The sequence below is a fragment of the Hirundo rustica genome, chromosome 1 (assembly GCF_015227805.2).
Source record: "Hirundo rustica isolate bHirRus1 chromosome 1, bHirRus1.pri.v3, whole genome shotgun sequence".
NCBI lineage: Eukaryota > Metazoa > Chordata > Aves > Passeriformes > Hirundinidae > Hirundo > Hirundo rustica.
Genome location: NC_053450.1, coordinates 12,765,228 through 12,784,984, shown reverse-complemented (window position 1 = coordinate 12,784,984; position 19,757 = coordinate 12,765,228). Strand labels below are relative to the sequence as shown.

General features: G+C 38.2%; 1 protein-coding gene across 6 annotated transcripts in view; it reads left to right on the top strand.

The window, feature by feature from the left end:
• COL14A1 (collagen type XIV alpha 1 chain) overlaps positions 1-19,757 on the top strand; it is a 118,016-nt gene that overhangs the window by 42,690 nt on the left and 55,569 nt on the right. For all 6 annotated transcript variants that reach the window (XR_009207627.1, XM_040060144.1, XM_040060168.1 and 3 more), the window contains 9 exons: positions 1,724-1,869; positions 3,192-3,321; positions 6,488-6,627; positions 8,255-8,381; positions 9,334-9,473; positions 12,531-12,663; positions 13,806-13,877; positions 15,209-15,360; positions 19,316-19,445. Coding sequence is in view for 5 of the 6 variants with exons in the window: in XM_040060144.1 (XP_039916078.1) it covers positions 1,724-1,869; positions 3,192-3,321; positions 6,488-6,627; positions 8,255-8,381; positions 9,334-9,473; positions 12,531-12,663; positions 13,806-13,877; positions 15,209-15,360; positions 19,316-19,445 (1,170 nt within the window). In the remaining variant the exon portion in view is untranslated. The remainder of the gene's footprint in view (positions 1-1,723; positions 1,870-3,191; positions 3,322-6,487; positions 6,628-8,254; positions 8,382-9,333; positions 9,474-12,530; positions 12,664-13,805; positions 13,878-15,208; positions 15,361-19,315; positions 19,446-19,757) is intronic.

Here is a 19,757-nt window from a genome sequence, read left to right as displayed (position 1 = left end):
TTTGTGATTTCATAGTCACTTGAAATAAATATGAAAATCAGTCACATATTAATTTGCTAAAAATATGTTTTACCTGGTTTAGTTTATTCCATGTGGTTTAGTTTATTCCAGCTTTTTTAGCTGGTTTAATTTATCCCTATGTTACCTGAATATTAGGATAGTCTAACTATCCTAAGCAGTCAAACTATTGGTAACTGCCCAAGATGCAAATGAGCATTATCTACTAGATATTTATATTTGAGATTCTGAGCTCTTTGGCTGAAAATTCCAGTAGAAAACACCATATTTTATTTCCAGTCCCCTCATTATCAGTTTTTATATATATTCTCAGAGTATCAACTGGTTCCTGTTATGAGTTAAAATGCAAATGATAAGTTACAGTTAGAGGACATTTTTCCTATAGATTTATTAGAATCAAAATAAGGGGAAGAACAGGTGATGGATACTCTCACTGTGACCTTGGGCCAGTTTGAATAGGAATGAGAAAATGTGGTGCAAAGTGGATTCAGGATATCTCAACATATAATTTCTTTCTGTAGGTATCAGAAGTGTGAGAGGAGCTCTAAGCAAGGAGACTGAAGTACATTTGAAAATGTTCATGGGTAGTTTCTCCCTGTAATTAGAGAAATTGTGAGAATTCATGGGGATATAAATCAGTACAAGAACAAGGAGGTAGTTTGTAAAAGGTTTGGAGGTGGGGTGGGGTAACCTGGAAATGGAAACCTAAAGAGAAGTCTGGGTTGAAGTTTGCCACCATTTACAGACATGAATGGCAGACTGTAGAGTCCAGAGAAGGTCTGTCACTGAAATTAGAATTTGTTCATGACTATTTCTTTGCAGGTCAAACTCTTCAGAATTTTGAATAGGAAAGGTTTTGTATCAGTTAGCAATTGCCTTCTGTTTTTTTCAGACCATTCCAGTCATTTTGGGGACTATTTTCAGAGTATAAATTCCAAAGGAGAAGTCAAAGTTCCTTCATATCTCTCCATATTCATGCCTGAATATTTTGGTGGGATTCATCAGTGGTGTACCAGCAATGGAGAGGCCATTGGGATGTTGTTCCATGAGAGGAATAAATTGAGGATAACCAGGAAAATGCAAAACACTACTCTAAAGAGTTACAGAAATGCAGAGAAACTTTTGGAAACCCTGATTAGTGCTATGTTCTGGTATCAGTGCCTTAAATTCACAAGTAGATCTCCTAATATTGTTTGAATTTCACTCAGCCTGCTCTCCCTCATCAGGACAGCATTTGCTACAGTTTGCAATGGATGACCTTACCCATATTTGCATGATCCCACTGACACAAACCTTGGTGCCAGTTTGAACAGTCCAGGCCTTAAACAGCCAACAGTTTAGAGTCAAAATATTTTGATCTGTGCAGTGCACTCCTACAGGGTTTTTCCAGGGTGTTGTAACTCACGCCTGTCACCCTGGCTTGGGAACTACCAGCTACCAGAGATAGTCCTTAGAACTCCTGCTGGTTCCTAATAGCAGTGGTGCTGAAATGCTGTCATCTGCCCTGGCATTGGTGCCCTTGGAAGTGGCTTGGGTTAGCAATTCCTTGTTTCTCTGATTCTGAGTTTTTTATGCACCCATCAGATTTTATTTGTAGGATGCAGACAGCACTTCTATGCCTGGATACAGATATTCCTTTGTGTTTCCTGGGGTAAAACAAACTGTTTGAATAATAGCTGGTTGTCTGTGTCTTGTGCCACTGCAGTTGCCTTGCCAATGGCGTCGGATCTGCAGCTGTATGATGTGTCCCAGAGCAGCATGAGGGTGAGGTGGAATGGGGTCCCGGGTGCCACAGGGTACATGATCCTCTATGCTCCCCTCACAGAAGGACTGGCAGCAGATGAGAAGGAGGTGATGTATTGCGCTTTCATTTAAATAGCCGTTACTAAAAAAAAAAACAAACCCACGGTCTTTTAAAGAACAAACTAGTACATGTCCTTTAACCTCCAAAGTGATCAGCAAATACTTGTTTTTCCTATGACTTGATTAAGTAATGTATGTGTCACAGACTATGAATAAAGTGCAAGTACCAGTTGGTTATTTCTATATAATTGTCATAAAACCACAACAAATTTAACTGAATTTAAGTGACTCTTTTGAAATTTTATATAAAGTGATGTTGTATCATAATCTAGAACTAACACTCAAATAAAAAAATAATATGAAATTAAGATATCTCCTAAGTGTGCTATCAGAAGAATGAAATTGAGCCTTTGTTTTCATCAGGGCTTTTAAATGTAAGAAAAATTTGTAGGTCTGAAAGAAAACTGTCATTGGTTTTCTTTTTGTTGTGTTCAACCTTTATTTTTAAATTTAAAAGTAACATCTTTCATCAAAAGTGATTTTGGAAGACATTCTGTCAAAGGAAAAGAGGAGGGGACAAGGTAAAGTCTAGTCTCCTATCACTAACATAATAAAATCAATGGAACTTCTGGTCTAGGATTTAAAAATTTCTACATTCAAGTTTATATATGTGTAGTTAAGGTTCTGTACAATATCTGTGTTCAAGCAAGAACACTATAAAGCATGCAGGGGCATGTAAACCTGTGAAGGGGGCATGAAGCTGCTGAAAGCCAGCACAGACTTGTGCTCACGGCTAAAGCAGTGGCTGTGAGCACGCAGTTCTGTTAAAAGTGGGGCCTCCCTGAGAACTGCCTGCTCCAGGAGGACTGAGCTTTACCCCAAAGAAATGAGTACAGTCCATGTTAATGCAGGTCTCCACTAACAGGTGGAAGAGGAAAATGAAATGAATAGCAACAAATCTGGACCTCAGTGTGCATAGAAATCAACTCCTCCAATGAGTTAACGTGATTTTCAGGTCCAAGACTGAAGATGAACCAAAGTGTAGATGGGAGTGGGAATAATGAAATGTAGATAGGAAAAGGCCTTAGTAGCTGCTCATTCTGGAGAGGAATATTTTGTCATTGCTAATGTGATTAGTCACTTTTAAAGTCCTTTTACCTGTGTATTGGCTGTTGGTATTTTGAAAGTTTTAATCTTTTAATTATTGTGTAAAATTCCAAAATCTTGGGCAAAGCACTGCAGGCACAGTGTCAGCCAATTGCTCAGCAGAACCTTTGATCCTATCTAATTTCAAGTGTTTAACTTGTATTTTTCCTCATTATAAGTCAATTCAGAAATAATGTATCTTTTTTGATTCATGGTGTTTTTAGATAAAAATTGGGGAGACCTCAACAGATCTTGAACTGGATGGACTATTGCCAAATACAGAATATACAGTCACAGTTTATGCCATGTTTGGAGAAGAAGCTAGTGATCCCCTTACGGGACAAGAAACTACATGTAGGTAGCTCTAATCTGTATTCACTCCATTGTTAATAAGACTTCACAATGCTCTTTGCACTTATTAGAGCAGGCATCCAATTATCTGTTTTGAGCAATTGGGCAAGCTCTTTATGTAGGCTTCTCACTGTGGATACTCAATTTACAGAGACTGAGGATTTCTACAAAACACCTTGTTTTTGCAACAGGTTTGTGAACTTGTCTCTCTCACTGGTAGTGGTACTATGGATGCCCCTATTGGTCTTGGTGAAATTCCTGACAGTTTTCTGAACTTGCTACCATGTAGACCTTCATGGTGAAAACAGAAACATGCTCTGTTTAGCCTCCTCTAGCTAGAAGACCAGGTGTGTGTGTGTGAGCCTGCTCAGATGGAGAAAGTCATTCCTCTGGCTCAGTAGTAGTACAGACAGAAAAGAAGCAAAGAGAAGATTTCTGTCCAACCCCTGCTGCCTAACATCTGCTAAATGGAGGGTTGGAAAGCGCCTGTGCACGCATGATAGATGTTTCTAATAAGCAGCAAGAATTTTGCCAGCTAAATTCTGTCCTCTTCAAGCTGTACACAGACTGTATGTCAGCTCTCTAAATAGCTGCAGCGTTTGGGAGACAAAGGAATTGAAAATAAGCAATTGTGCTTCTGGGACATTTCTGGGACTGCATTCAGTGACATCTCTATTGCGCGCAGCAGGGGAGTGAGTGAATCCTCTTATTTTGTGCTCCTGGCATGAGTAACCCAGGCAGGGTGAAAGTGACTTACATTTAATAAGTGAGAGAGGTACAGGCATGCAAATGCTGGAAAAAGAAACCCCAGAGCAATTCCTTGTAAGCTCAGCAAGGAATAGTGGAAGAAGCTCTAGGAATGGTATTTGCTAGGTCTTCTCTAGGAGGACAGCTGTGGACAGACAAGTTCCAATAGCAAACTACTGCAACCTGGGCGTGTTCGTCACCTTGAAATGAGTTTAGAAGATTCCCAACAAAGAGATTCAAATCTCTGACTCTTTATTCTTACCTTTCTTTCTCTGTCTCTTTATGCCTCACTCTTATCTTGCACTGCCCTTCTGCCCCTATCTCCCACCCTGGCCTTTGGTCAATATCTACCCACTATCAGATTTTCATTTCTCCTAAACTGTATTTATGTAGTTTTTGACTGTGCCAGCTTCAATTCACTGCATACCATATGATCTTGGAGAATGCAGAGCTCTTAACCTGACTAACACATTGGATGGAAGATCACATACAAATTCCAGACACATTGGCACAAGCTGAGCTTTCATGACCACTGATCACAGAAGCTTGTAACATGTGTTAGTCAGCTCATCATCACTACTGCTGCTACTAGACCAGGATAAAAAACAAACCCTCTCTTCTCTGCAACCTTCATTTCTTTTTAGGATGACACAGTGCAGCCATCTCTGGTCTATAGTACTGCAAGAAGATATGTCATATCTGTCTGTCATATGCAGCTATTCAAATAAGCCCTCTGCTAGCAGGCTTTGATGAATCAGGCAGCGGGACAATCTGAGAGGGAGAAAGCTCCTGGTGATCATGCCTGTCCCACATTGTTGGAGTTTAACAGTAATGTCTTGCATGTCGAGAATCTGATTTAAGCTGCCTTTTTTTGTTTTTTTTTTCTTTCACTGTGATTATTTCTGGCTTACAATTAATTAATAGGCTACTTGGTACCTGGCATTTTCTTCCTGGAGCCTGAAGAGTGATCTGCCAAATTTGTTGTAGTATTAGGTGTAGTATCTGAAAATCTGTGTTTAGTAAATAATATTCTCATTGTATCATCTTGGTTACCATAGCAAAACCTTCCTTATGCCAAACAGAGACATGCTCAGCAAGCTCATTCTAGGGTGTAGTTTCATTTTGGGGCCGGGATTCATCCAAGACTCACTGAAATATCACGTAAGTCTGGCACCAGGACTGCCTGTCTGGTTGAGAGCAATGTTGTCAGGAGGTTGGTTCCAAGAGGAAAGAGCTGAGACTGAAGCATTTTTTTGTATGACTGAGATGCTGGAATGAAGTGCATTTCACGACTGACAGAAAGTAGAAAGGAAAGCCAGCACGTGATACTCCCTTCACTAGACTCAGAGGAATATGCTGAATGCCAGAATGTGTGGCAAACCCATCTACTACAGTTGCACTGTGTTCCTGTCTTCTCTTTTCTCTGAGCCAAGTTGACTTCACTGTTCCTAAGCTGGTTGCAGATTCTGGATTGATAAATAGCCTGGCAAAATATCTCACATAATGTATGAGGCCTTTAAAATCTTTGTGTTTTCCCAGGTGTTATTGTGTGAGGGAAGCAGCTTCTGAAGGGCTAATATTTATCTGTCCATGTGGACTGGTGAGGAGTGTGTGTGTGAAGGCAGGATGGATAGAGAAAGGTTTTATAATTCAGAGGAAAGTAGCAGATGTTGGACTAATACAGAACCTACTGCTGAGAGTAACAGACAGTAGAAATTGCTTTCTGTGGTGTGACAGAGAAATGGATGTAATCTGAGACTGTCTCTTGCATGACCTCATTTTCCTTCAGCTCGTGACTGTCAAGAAATATATAGTATAAAAGTATGGCTTTAACTGGGATTGTTGTTGGGAAACAGCTAAGGTTTCCCTTAGGATAGAGGAAAGGGTAGGCAGTGGTAAAAAGTAACATCTTTGGAGACCTTCTCAGCCAGTTATGGTTTTTGGACAAACTTACCCTTATGTCAGGGTCTTCTAGGATTCAGAAAAGTTTTTGCCCAAATTCTCCTGTCATGAAGAATTTTTGCTGGGTTACACATGAAAACCAAATGTGTATAGGATAAAGATCTAGCTAGTTTAAGTTAATCCACAAATACAACCCCAAATCAATTGCAAGTGTTCTGTAGGCTAGATCTTGCTATGATATCTGCAGTGAACATCATAACTTTTTTTTTTTTTTTTTTTTTTTTTTTTACTATCAGTTGAGATGCATTTAGCAAATATGGAAGTTCTGTTTCAAAAAAGAGCTAAGCCCTTTTACCCACCTTTAAGTGCTTTTGTAGCTCCATCGATGTAGGCCTTTGAGTAGAAATACTGGTGATACAAATTTCTGAATGGAAAACATACTATTTGTTATTAAGACATGAAAATTTTCACAGCTAAAACCTGGGATCACTTTCATGGTTTTATCTCTTTTCTTTTCAAGTGCCTCTAAGTCCACCAGCAAACTTGAAATTTTCTGATGTTGGACACAATAGTGCTAAGCTATCATGGGATCCTGCCTCCAAAAACGTAAATGGCTATCGCATCATGTACGTTAAAACAGACGGAACAGAAACCAATGAGGTAATTTATTAGCACCATTTTTCACTTAACCAATCTCAAACCTCCCCAAACTTCTTTAATTATTAGGGGTAATGTTTATAAACAAAAGCTACCATGCAGGCTCTAACAAAAGATTTGCGAGAGAATTCTGAAACTTGGTGTAAATAAGAGTTTACTTAATATTGAATGTACGTATGTCTGGGGGAGAGTACTCTGAACAGTCTGGGGCACATAAACTGAGAGAGACAACTCAAGGGAACAGTGGTTTGCTAGGAGAAGGATCTTGACTAAATGTATAGCATGGAAATATTTATTCTTGATTCAGTTCAGATAATAAAATTTTTCATATATCACATTTCACAAACTCATTCAAAAATACTATCTGAAGGCTTTGCCACATTTTCTCAACCTTTATTGCTTTAATTATGTATTGAGAACTCTCTAGAAACAGGATTTGTCTTGAACAGAGGCAAAGGCAATACCAAGATGTTCTAACTTAGACTCTTATATTTAATAATTTGCAATATTTAGTTCTGCCTTATTACCAGGGGTCCTTTACAATACCTTTTAGCAGCAAGAATTCTGTGATAGAATGCAAAATGGGATGTAATGATTCACACTGAAATATTAATAAAGAATTTTTTAAAAATACAGATTTAAAAAAGTAATTGCAGTAAGTGGGTTTGATTATTAAAACAGTCCAGATCCCTTAGGAAATTAGTTGTTATCGATAACTTGGCCCTCAAGAAAAAGAAGTCTTTAATGGTAGTTATCTGTAATTGTTTCTTCTGGGACATAGATGGCCTTTCATCTGTATAAAGTGGAATATTTGTATTGAACCTGAAGAAACTGCTCCCAGCTTTAGAAGGGAGCATATCTGTGCAATGTTTTGTTTCTTTTCTTTCTGCTAGATCCCTAAAAATTTAAATTAGAAATCATTTGTCCTCTTCCTATTGATTACTCTTAGTATAGATAATATGCCTGACTGTACTGGTCACAGTGGTATTTGAACATCTCAGGCTCATTGTAGTATACTTTGTAATGTGAGTAAATGTTCAGTTCACTTTTTCTATACAAAGAACAGGTGGCATGTTTTGCTTTGCACTGGTAGTATTTTCCCTGTGGTGCTGAAGTAACATGGCATTGAATAGTTGGACTGATGAACTGTTTATACAGCTTTGAGTTTTATGTCCCTGGCAAAGTCACTTAACTGCAGCCTGGAGAGAGACCAGACAAAACCCTCACCTGTCTCTTGACAAATGTTAAACATAAGGGTTTTATGCAGTGATTGTCCATGATAAGGGGTTGGATTTAATAGCCCAAAATCTCCTTCCCCTTCTGGGTTCATGAACATGGAGTGCTGATATTAACTGGACAGTTTGGCTTACCAAGGCTGAATTCTCTTTTTTTATGGTTTGCCATAAGTGCAAAATTGACATTTATTGTAATTTGTCTATTGTAACTTGTCAGTTACTTGTCAGGTTTTGTCAGCTTTGATGGACCTGAGTTTATACTTGTGCATTGTTTCACTGAATTCCTCTACTAACTGCATGACATTCTCCTTCTGTATCATTATTACCCAGAAGAATTTCACACACTGATAATGTATTGTATGGTCAATATCTACTGTAAATTATGCTTTCTCCAGGTGGAAGTTGGTCGTGTTTCAACCCATACTCTGAAAAGTTTGGCACCTTTTACAGAGTATACTGTTGCTATTTTCTCCCTGTATGATGAGGGACAATCTGAACCACTTACTGGCAGCTTTACCACAAGTAAGTGTTGCTGAACTTCTGAAGGCTTTCCAAGAAAAAATTTTATACTCTTTTACGTTACTGAAAAGTAAGATGAGTTACAGCAAAGGTCTCTGGCTGTGAATTCAGATGTATGGAATGCTTTCTGTTATTTTCATTGGTGTTTTTGGCTTCTTTGCTCCCTTACTATGGGCCAATTGCCTCTTTACTCACATGAGCAATCTCTTGACATCATGAAAACATCTCCACAGTTTTCTGAAGCATTATTCAGTGTGATGACATTTGTATCTCCAGGTGAAGTGTGATGAGTTTTGAATCATACATTTAACCACTGAACTATCCAGGCACTAGGGGCTAGAACCTTATACACCTACAGAGTAACTACATCAAAAGGAGAAAATACAAGACATTCAAAGTTCCTACAGCTTGTTTAACATGGTTATAGTTCCTGTAACTGTAGTTCTGCATTAAATGAATGGCTGATAACACATATTAAAGCTTTCCAACAACAATACGAAGAGAAAGGAGGAAGGGGAGGAAAGAGAAAGATGAGATGGAATAGGAAGGGAGAACATACATGTCTGGAGCAAGCTGATGCAAAGTGCAAATGGAAATGCATGGAGTCTGGAAAGGGCAGAGACTGGGACTTTGCTTTGAGGTACAAGCAAAGAGCCTGGTGCACAGAGCTCTGAGCAAAGGAGAATGCTTAGGGTAGCATGCAGCTCCTTCAGTGGAGAGAGGACAGAGGCCTGTCCAGTTACAATAAAGCATCTATTCCCTTCCTTGAACTACACAATGACTTTCATAAGAGCAAATAAGCGGGCAAAGAATTCTGTAGTGCCTTTGTTGGCTACATCCCATGTTATAGTCTTCTAAGAAGCTGCAAGGAAAATGGTATGTGCCTAATGTTGCCATCTATGGAAGTATCAGAGCATAATGCACTCTCACTTTTCTTGTGTGTAATATTTCACAGAAAGGGTTCCAGCTCCCCAGCATTTGGAAATTGATGAAGCATCAACAGATAGTTTCAGGGTCAGCTGGAAGCCCACGTCATCAGATATTGCTTTTTACAGACTGGCATGGATTCCTTTGGATGGGGGGGAATCTGAGGAGGTAAGTAGCCTTGACATTCTGAGGGGTGAAAAGGAGGGAGAATTCCATTCTGAGGACAATGGTGCAGCAACGTTTGCTACTTAAATATGGCCAATTGACTTACGGAAAAATCTGCCCCACTGCAAAGCTCTCTAAAAAAAAACAAGCCAATATTCCAGTTTCGTTTTGAAGAGGAAGTAGGGAAAGAAGAGATATTTAGAATAGTCAATCTAATTTGTAATGTGTCAACAGCCATAGAATTAGCATTGTTATTTGGGACCACTTCAGTTTTTAGAGGCTCACATTCTTCACTTTGATGTGAAGATGATGATGGTAGCTGAGCCAGAGTGGTGATATCCTCACATAAAGCTCCAAATTTGTCTAATGTGCTGGCCACAGTTAAATTGCCTCTGAAGCCTTATTAGGTAACATTACAAAAGGAAAAGTGTACACATATTTATTAGAAGATATATATCGGAAAAGTATATTTATTAGGTTGTTCATCTATTCCTCTTCACGTTTTTTCATTTTTCCTTATCATGCTGTATTTTTTGCATTAAGCTCTTGTACATCTTGTCCATAGTACCCTTTCCATCAGTCTAAATTTTAAAATTATTTTCATCCCTTTAGCTTTTCCTTTTTAATTTTCTTTTTCAAAATAGAAAGACGGACACCTTCTCTCTTTTCCCAAATTTTCACAGTATGTCTAATTTCCTCTTTCTCTTTATTTATTAACTCGTTATTTTGGCTTATTTTGTACTTCTTAGTCTTTAGTGACTCTCAAACATGTTGCTTTCTTGGCATCAGCAGTGTGTGGAGAGGCCACATCTGCAAACTGTTTATCTGGGTACAGAACTCAGGGGAAAGATGACATTTCCCACCTGGCCCTAGGTTTCATGCATTATTTTGTCATCCATTTGGGCAGGAAGCAGTCATTTTATCTTAGGTTATGTGTCTTTTTTTTCTGTAAATTTAGCTTAGCCTGATTCTTTTCCTCCCTTTCAGCTAATGAGAGGTAGTCATGCAAAAAAGAGAGAAATTAAAGGAGTGAGCAGGGAAAAGAAGGAGTTAGCAGATGATTGAGTGGACACAGGTCACCCACTAGCAGTTTCTTCTCTATTTCAGTTCCACTGAGTAGCTGCCAGTGAAAGACGTTAAGTCACATTTTTAAGTGAGATTTGAGGTATCTGCATTGTTTCCATATTCCATAAATTATCAAGAAATATTTGAACTGCTAGGGTTCTACTTGTTCACTGTATTCACAAAGAACTGCTGGAGGGTCTACTATTTTAGAATGCTGAAGTATTAAAAATGCCCGAGCTGCTTCCTTGTTCTCCTTGCATGACCTCTCTAATGGGGTCAGGCCTAGGATAGCACAATTCCTCCAGGCTGTTGCCTCTTTAAGCTTCTTTCCCAGATAAATGATCAGTCACGCAGACAAAGGACATGCACTCCCTTGCTCTTTCTCCCAAGACCAGACTTGCCAATTAGCTGAGTGGGGTCAGGGGACAGTGGTTAATCACACACCTCTCATCTCACTTCACCCACTCTGCTGATGGCTGAGGAGCATTCAGTTGGGTGTTAGCACTAAAAAGCCAGAATAAATTCAAGAGGGCTGAGGAGCATTCAGTTGGGTGTTAGCACTAAAAAGCCAGAATAAATTCAAGAGGGACCTTTTATTTCTAGGTTACAGTAGAGCATGCATGCTGTTGTACTCATGTGCTTGCTGCTGACAGTTGTCCTGCTCACTTGAAAGTTCAGCACTTTGTGTTGGTTTTTTGTAGGCTACATAAGCAAGGAGGGGAGTGTGAAGGAAGTGATGCTTCAGAAAGTATGCCAAAGTTACTTGTGAGACAGTAATTATGTGTAGATATTTTATACTGATTTGATACACAACCAGAGGCACTGGGGAGTTGAAAAGGAAGGCATTACATGTATCTACTTAGTATACAGCTAGATTCACTCAAAGCTTATTTCTGAAATTTTCCCAAGAAAATCTGTGCCAGAAAGTGTGCAGCATGGGATGCCTGATTCATTACTTGATAGTTTTAGATGGCCCCAATTTTTTTTTTTTTTAATAATTTGAGTTCAGAAGGTCTGTGATTGTGTTATGCGTCCTTTTTCCCCAGGGTGAACTCAGGAAATCTCCTGTGGTAGTTAAAAGAATGAAGTCTGATTCACTGTTTCTGTAAATCTCTGTGGCAGATTTTACACAGGACATATCTATTGTTTGATTTCCATCATAAGTCTCGCTTTGATGTTAAGTATACAGGGACCACCTTTAAAAATTTGTCAGTGTTAACCCAGAGAAAGGTTGTTTTATTGTAATGTCTGTTTGTGTAACCTGAAAATTATTCCCAAAACTGGCCAGCCCATTTCACCAGAATTACTGCTCAGGCTCCTGTACCTTCTGTTTTATAGTCCCTTTTGTTCTAGCTCTTCCCCATATAGTGATCCTTTCCAATAAAATAAATGAAGCACACAAACATCTGAAGTGAAATCTGCTTACAGTTCACATTGCACATTAATGTTCTGCTGCTGCCATAGCTAGAAATCAGGAAAATTACTATTTAAAATTTCACACCGTATAGGAAACTAATCACCAGCACATCTCTCCTAATCCTCCAGCCTGAAGCACGTGTTCTTTCAAGTTCCATTCAGAAGTGTGGAACCATAACTGAGATTACAGTTCTGGTATTGAAACAGCCATTTTTAGGGCAGGGGAGATATTGAATACATTTGTCATAGCAATGTTTGAATAGCAGAAATAATAATGGAAGCTTATCTATCCTGTTAGGCTGTTTTTATTGATAAATGTTTTGAATTGTAGTGATTAAAAAAAAATGCCTATGGTCAGCTTTAGCAATAAATTAGCTATGGGTGAAAGCATAATACTATACATTTTAAATATTCTTAGAGTGTTTTTTCTAGATGTACTCTGATATGAATAAATCTTTGGGCAGATCTGAGTGTAGATTTAATTTCTTTTAAATTTATTGTCCTTCTTTCATTTCAGTCAATTCAGGTAAAATAATCAGATGCAGAACTGATATTCTTCAATCTTGCTGTATAACTTAGGTTGTCATAAATGGAGATGCAGACAGTCATGTTATAGAGGGTCTCTTGCCTGACACAGAATATGAAGTTTCTCTGCTGGCAGTTTTTGATGATGAAAGTGAAAGCGAAGTTGTTACTATTCTTGGAGCTACATGTAAGCCAAACTCTTGATTGTAATTTTAAAAAATATTTAAGTGATTTAAATTTGATCCAGATATATTATATATAAAGCATAGTTCATCTTGGGTAGCTATAATATTGAAGAATGTGGTGGTTTAGCACCAGGGCTTGCTGACTACTTTTCGCTTTTCCTGTTTAATATTATGAGATAGGTGGCATTGAATCAAAAGAGTGGTTTGGCTCCCTATCTGAGCTGTGGTATTAATAACCTCTGGATCTGGGTAGATATTCTTCCATCTTACATTTTAATATTTAGTCTTTGAACAGGGTTCCTTATGAGAAGATACATCAGATTTTGGAAGGGATGTGTTAAATGCTTTAAAGTAAATAACCTACAGGAATTTCATTGAAGAAGTTTGGCATTTTCAATATACCCTTTTCTTATTTATGTAATTTATACTCACTAGAGGTGAATTCACTCTTGGCTGAAATAATTGTCCAAAAGGCTTATACAGGCCTCTTGTGACATTGACATGAAAGTAACGAAGATAAAACTTAATAATCATGTCCAGCTTATTTTATGGTTTATTATCAAACAGCAGCCTGTATTTCAGGAAGATTGCTCTATTCTGTTTTTATGAATAATTATTTGGATAAATAAAAAACTATATTTCTTATGTGTGAATTCTAAAATTTATTTGTTTTTAGTAATTTAACTGCAGGCTTAATTCTAAATCTTCTGTTAAAACAAGAAGCCTATATACATCCAAATGATGTTGATACTTCCCAGTGTTGCTGAGTGTACTTTCTGGTTTTTACTTGGACAGAACACCCTTAAAAAAAATTCAATTTAATTAAACTGACAACCTTAACAAATTATCAGAGCGGAAGTCTATTGTGCATAGTTCAGCCAGGAATCTGTGAAAATATATGCATTCTTATTTGATTATACAGTTATATGATTATGTCTTATCCGCAGATCTTAATGCTAATCCTGCAAATATATCTGACTAAAGTAAACTAAATTAATAATTCCCTTGTAGTCTCTGAAATGTCTTAAGTGTGTGGGATATTTGTAGGTGTGAGCACATAGTTTCATTGTCATAGACATACAAGAACAGTACTGTGACTTGCGTGTTTTGTTGAGCTGTTGGTGAGCCAAGTCCTGTTTTTCAGCTCTAAGTGCTACCACAGTACCTACCACAGTGACCGCCACCAGGGCCACCACCTCTGAGCCCACCACAGCAGGTAAGCAGAGCAAATGCCAACGGTTTAAATGCTGAGTGCAAAGAACTATGGCTCCCCGCAGGCACCTCCAGGGCTGGGGCCAGAGCTGTGATACTGCTGAGGAGCTGATGTTCCTGACGGGAAGGCACGTCACTGCTGAAAGGGTCACACTGTGCTGCTCTGCACCCCCCTTGTGTGTGTGCGTGTGTGTCGCAGACCGCGAGCTCTTCTGGGTGCCGCGACCTTCGGGGTGAAGCGTCTTTAGAAGACACTGACGGTCCCAGCACACAGGCACACCTCAGTGATACAGCTCAGCTCTGAGGGCTGCAGGAGCAGCTGAGCACCGAAGCTCTTCTCAGGGGACGCAGGATAGAAGGAGCAGGAGGCGATCTTCCAGTACCCGGGGATTCTCTATTGGAACAGCAACTGAACGACCCTAAGTGCTCTGAAACTTGGGCTTTTATAGGGTTTGGAGTGGGCGGGGTCAGAAATTTGGACCAATGAGGGAAAGGATTGGGGAAACAACCAGTCGGGAAAGGGATCCAAAATCGTCCAATCAGGGGAAGGCAAAACCTAGGAACTGGGATAATGACAAATCACGAACAAAGGATTAGCATACCTGCAAAGGCTCACGGGATTGTGAAGTTTCTTGCCCGCAGTGAGCACAGGGAAGTCTCTTAGAGAGACTCCCTGAGGGAGAGCATGAAGCTTAGAAGCAGCTTACATGCTGTCAAACCTCCGGGGGGGGGGGGGGGTGAGCTTCTCTGTGGTTGGTCCAGGGGCTGGCACATGTGGCCAATCTCCCGCACAGGCCATGCTCGGATGAGGAGTCAACCCTTTACCCAGGGCAGGGACACTGAGTGGTACCAGCTGCGTTACTTAGTCATCCAGAGATTAATTTTGAAAATTCACTTACAATTTCTCTTTCCCTTTATAAATGTGAGCTTGGAAACTTTCAGAATTTCATTTGGTTTTGAGTGTTCTTTTTCTTTTCCCACTGATTAGGCAATTGACTTTTAAGAAAGAACATTTCTGCATTATTTCTCTTTTGTAGCATTCTAGCTTGGATTATTTTAAAGCTCCATAAACTATGTAAGATAAACAAAGCTGATGGGATATTATATGTTAATAGAAGTACAGGATAACTGTTATTTTAATAAGTGCTTACAGTTTTTATATTATTAAGCCCAAATATGGCTGAGCTATATGGTTTTATCCCACTGTGGATCTTCAGAGCCACCATGACTTCATTAGAGCTTGCATCTACTTGGTGATAATCAGCCCAATATAAAAATTATATTAAATCTAAAAATATAATTGAGAAAATATTAATTAAGTATTTCTGGATTTAGTTTTTCGAGCAGGAGTCAGAAACCTTGTTATAGATGATGAAACAACCTCAAGTCTGAGGGTGACATGGGACATTTCTGACTACAGTGTTCAGCAGTTCAGAGTGACCTATCTCAATGCAGAAGGTGACCGTGCTGAGGAAGCGGTAAAAATGGTCTGTATGGGTTTTGTTATTGGCTTCATAAGCTTATTTAATAATTGCTAAGACATAATGTCTTCTTATATGACAATATTGTTGCAATTAGTAAAGGATCTGTGTTTGATATTACGGAGAGCTTGAACTTCAAAGTTCTAATTGTACAGCACCTGCTGCACTGCAGGCAACAGCAGTCGAATGTGAGATCAAGGACCAGTCACACAGATGTTTAATGAGCTCAGTTAAAAGAGGAGCTGGCTGTCTTTTTTTTTTTTTTTTTTTTTTCCCTGTGTTTTTTTAATTCATCCAAGTTGGGGATTTTATTTTTAATTTTATTTTTTACTCCTAGGCGTTTTTCTATCCTGAGGTTTTGTTTTAATGACACATAAATGTTTGCACCGGACACTTGGAAGCACTTTTTGTTTTCCTTCAGCAATTTTACCTCTCCTCTCTTTCCTCTCTTTCCTCTCTTTCCTCTCTTTCCTCTCTTTCCTCTCTTTCCTCTCTTTCCTCTCTTTCCTCTCTTTCCTCTCTTTCCTCTCTTTCCTCTCTCCCCTCTCTACCCTCTCTACCCTCTCTCCTCTCATCTCTCCTCATGTTATGCTAAAGCAATGAAATTAAAGTTCAAATGCAGAGTCTTCACACTTCTCATTAAACCAAACATGTCACAATAAGGACAACACTTTTTAATCTAAGTGCCTGAGAATATTCGTAATTTTCCCAATGCCATGTGATTATCAAGATTAAAGTTGTCCTACACAGAAAAATTTCTGGTCATTAAGATTTTGGGAAATATTTGAAAGAATGAAGAGTTCTGCATGTACTCTTTTGAGTGTATAGCAAACAAACCAAAACAAACCCAAACCATATCATATACCCTCCCCTGCAAAAAAGAAGCCTGAGCTCCATTATTTTGACACTGCACAATTTTTGAGATACTTTAAGAATTTAGCTAGACTAAGTGCATTTTTAAAAAATTAGTTTTAATTTGGGGAAAACTTGATATTGTAATGCTTGGTTTCTTCAAAATCTGTTATAAAGTTTTGGGATGGCTCCATGTAGGTACATTTAAAAGATGAAGTTGTATATTTCAGGGTTATTTTCTTAGTAAATAGCTCAGAATGCAAAAATATTCCCTATCATTCTCCCTCTGTGTCTGCCACTTGAGTCACTTCTTTTCATAAGGCAGTTATATGAAAAATATGGGTTATTCTTTTTTGATTTTTAGCAGCTGACATTTTTAGACCTATATCAGGATATTTCAATAAAAAAATACTAAAAGGAGTGGAATATATTTTTTCTAGGAAAATATGAATCTGCCTTTTTCCATTTCAGTTTTATTCATCTTTTATGAGACCCTGCTGGAAATGTACTTTTTAACTACCTATTTCAATTATGACCTGAAAATTAATTTTCAGTGTAGTGGTGTCCTTTTGGGCTAGGAAACATGCTGTTTGAATTTACCTCAACTATATGTTAGTATACTCTAGAATAAAGTGGAAATTTTTCACAGTATAATGGCACAAATTGTACTGTTCTTTTGAGAATAACCCAGATGTTCTGAAATTCAGATCCCAGATTTACTGTTTCTGCTCTCCAATTGATTGGTAAAAATGTCATTCTGCTTTAGTATTCAACTCAGTTTAATTTTAGTGTTCAACTGTTATTAAGTGAAATGAAAATGAAGAATTAAATAAAATAAAATTAAAACTGTAGAAAAGGTATTAAAATTGTGTCTGTCAGAAGGATATTAGAGCTGATTGAAAAGATCATTAAATAAAATTATAAAACTGTATGATTAGGTATCTTGGCTCCATTCTCTCAAATTATTTCATTTTAAGCACACTTTCAAGCCTTATTATTTTTGGTCACAATTCAGCAGACAGATTAACCAAATTTCATCTTTGAAATTAATCATGTTCATTAATACTTTACTAAAAAAGTAATTATGTTAGATTATACTTAGAATTAGGCACATTTTAATCAAAGGAGTGTATTTTAGCATGTGGCTTCAAGCACCTGAGAGGTGCAAAATAGATGTCAATAAAACAACACAGATGTTCAATTTCAGCAGAGTATTTATATGCTTAAGTACATTTTTAAGGCAGAACCCAGAAGTTTTGTGGAATTTGGGCTTACATGTACTATAGCGTGACAGTTCTGTGGTGAGTGCCTAAGGTTTTGGCTCTGATTTCAGTGATATAAGTTTCAGTTACTCCTCCCTTTCCATAAAAATATTAATAAGCTTTATAATTCTTGATGCAATTGGCTGAAAATCAGGGACTTGAAAATGTAATCGAATACAGAAGGGTCAAGCTCTAAATTGCATGTATGTTCTTGGGTGTGCTGTACCTACTAGAAAGATCAATTTTTTTCTCTTCTTTAAAGCCTAAAATGTTTCTCACTGCTGAAAGCTGTATTGATCTGTGGAAGATTATGCACATGTGGAGAGGAGAGTGTTCTCAATGCTAGCATCCACTATTCTAAAAATCTCAAAAAATTCATTGGATTTTTTCAGAAACTTGGTTTGTGTGTTTTGAATGCATATGTATGGAAGAGGAATGTGGAAATCTTTCAAGAACATTTATTAATGTTATAAGTTCAGTTTTGATCAAAGAATGAAGCACTTTGACAAGTCTCAACACCTGGGTGCACTAGATAAATTTCCTTCTTTGTATCACTTGCCAAAACTAGAAGCAGTTTGAATGTGTCCTAGAGTGTTAAACTGGTGAGACCCCTATTGAGCATAGGCATCAAAACTTTGCCATCATCACATACATCAGCCTTCTTCAAAATAACCAAACGCTTTTATAGACTCACTTCGTGCTTTTCCCCTCTGAGTTTAAAGGGCTTATGCTTCTCTCAACTTCTTGCCAAATATGTGTAGTTGCTGGCTCAGGTGATAGAGTCACACAATGGATGTGGGCCAGGAAATGTCCAAAATGTGATGTTGGACCTTGGGACTTGCTTCCAACAGCATCACTTCAGAGCACAGGTCTCTCCACAGGAAACATAGGACTAGTTTCTCTTTTTTTTTACCATGCCCACACCATGTGATGTAAGTGGCTCTCATACAGGATTTGGAGGCTCTCTGGGATTAAATTTTACTGGCAAGTTAAGCAGTTGCAAGGCTTTGCTTGGCATTCCTGTCACCACTATTGTGATACTGGTTATTGAGGCTCTGGCTAAACTACAATAATCTATTGAAGGGTTTTAGAACTAGCTGCTTATAGGGAAACCCTTCACTGTGCTTAATTCAGCAGGCTGAAACATGTCCTCTAGAGCCAAAAACTGCCTGGAGGAATTTCTACAGCTGCTCTACTACCAGGTTGCCTGGTTGGATTTTTCTTGCAGATCTTCCATGTTTCATGGCAGTTTGGGATCCTATGGTATTTGTGGGATGTCATCCTACTTCCTCTCCTAAACAGCTGCATTAATTTGCTTGTCTCCAGACTAGATGTTTTATTCCTTCCTGCTCAGTTCAGTGCTACCAGGTCTCATAACCTGTTTTTCCTTCCTCCCAGGGAAGGAGGATTTTTTGTTTCCAAAGAACAAAACAATCAGCCTTTATTACCAAGCTTCAGAAAATCTAAATATCTCCACAATAAATACATCAAGAGAATGTAGGCTATACAGCAAAATAGTTTAAGTATTTATGATCCAAATAGTACCAGTGGTTTATGGGCCTGTAGTGGCTCATAAGTTTAATATAAAACAGTGTCATCCTCTAGGAATATTTCCTTTATTTTGTTTTGGTGTAAGGTAGATCTGTTAAAAGGGTGGATAATTTAGTGGTTTTTTAGTGATATCATTTAGTGATAATTTAGTTATTTTACTGTAGAGCAGCAATAGTATTTGAAAATGCAAGCTATACAGCAATGCTAGTGTAATGTGTTGTCAGAGACTATGTAAGATAGAGTGGTTTGGCTCTAGTCATTAAGCTTGATTATTTCTGCTTTTTTTGACCCTCCAGGTAATGGTGCCTGGAAGACAAAACACTCTTCTACTTCACTCTCTGCTGTCTGATACAGAATACAAAGTTACCATAACCCCCATTTATTCTGATGGGGAAGGAGCCAGTGTCTCAGCTCCTGGAAAAACTTGTAAGTACAAACTTTCCGCCTGTCTTTGGCCAGGATATGCATGAATAAAGGCTTGCTCTTTCTGGCCTTTTTTCCTTGGTTGTAGGAATGTATTTTAGTATAAATGTGGGCTTATTTTGCATGACTTTTATGACTTGAACTTTAAATTAATCTCAGTTGATTGATTTATAAACAATGGGTTTCTTCTAAAAGACAAGCTGTATTTTGTATTCAAATACTCTGAGTTTGCAGAAACTTGTTCAGTAATAAAGCTGGTAAATGCTTGATAAGTAGCCCACCAAGGGCAAGCCAACTAATACAGAAAAAGTAAAC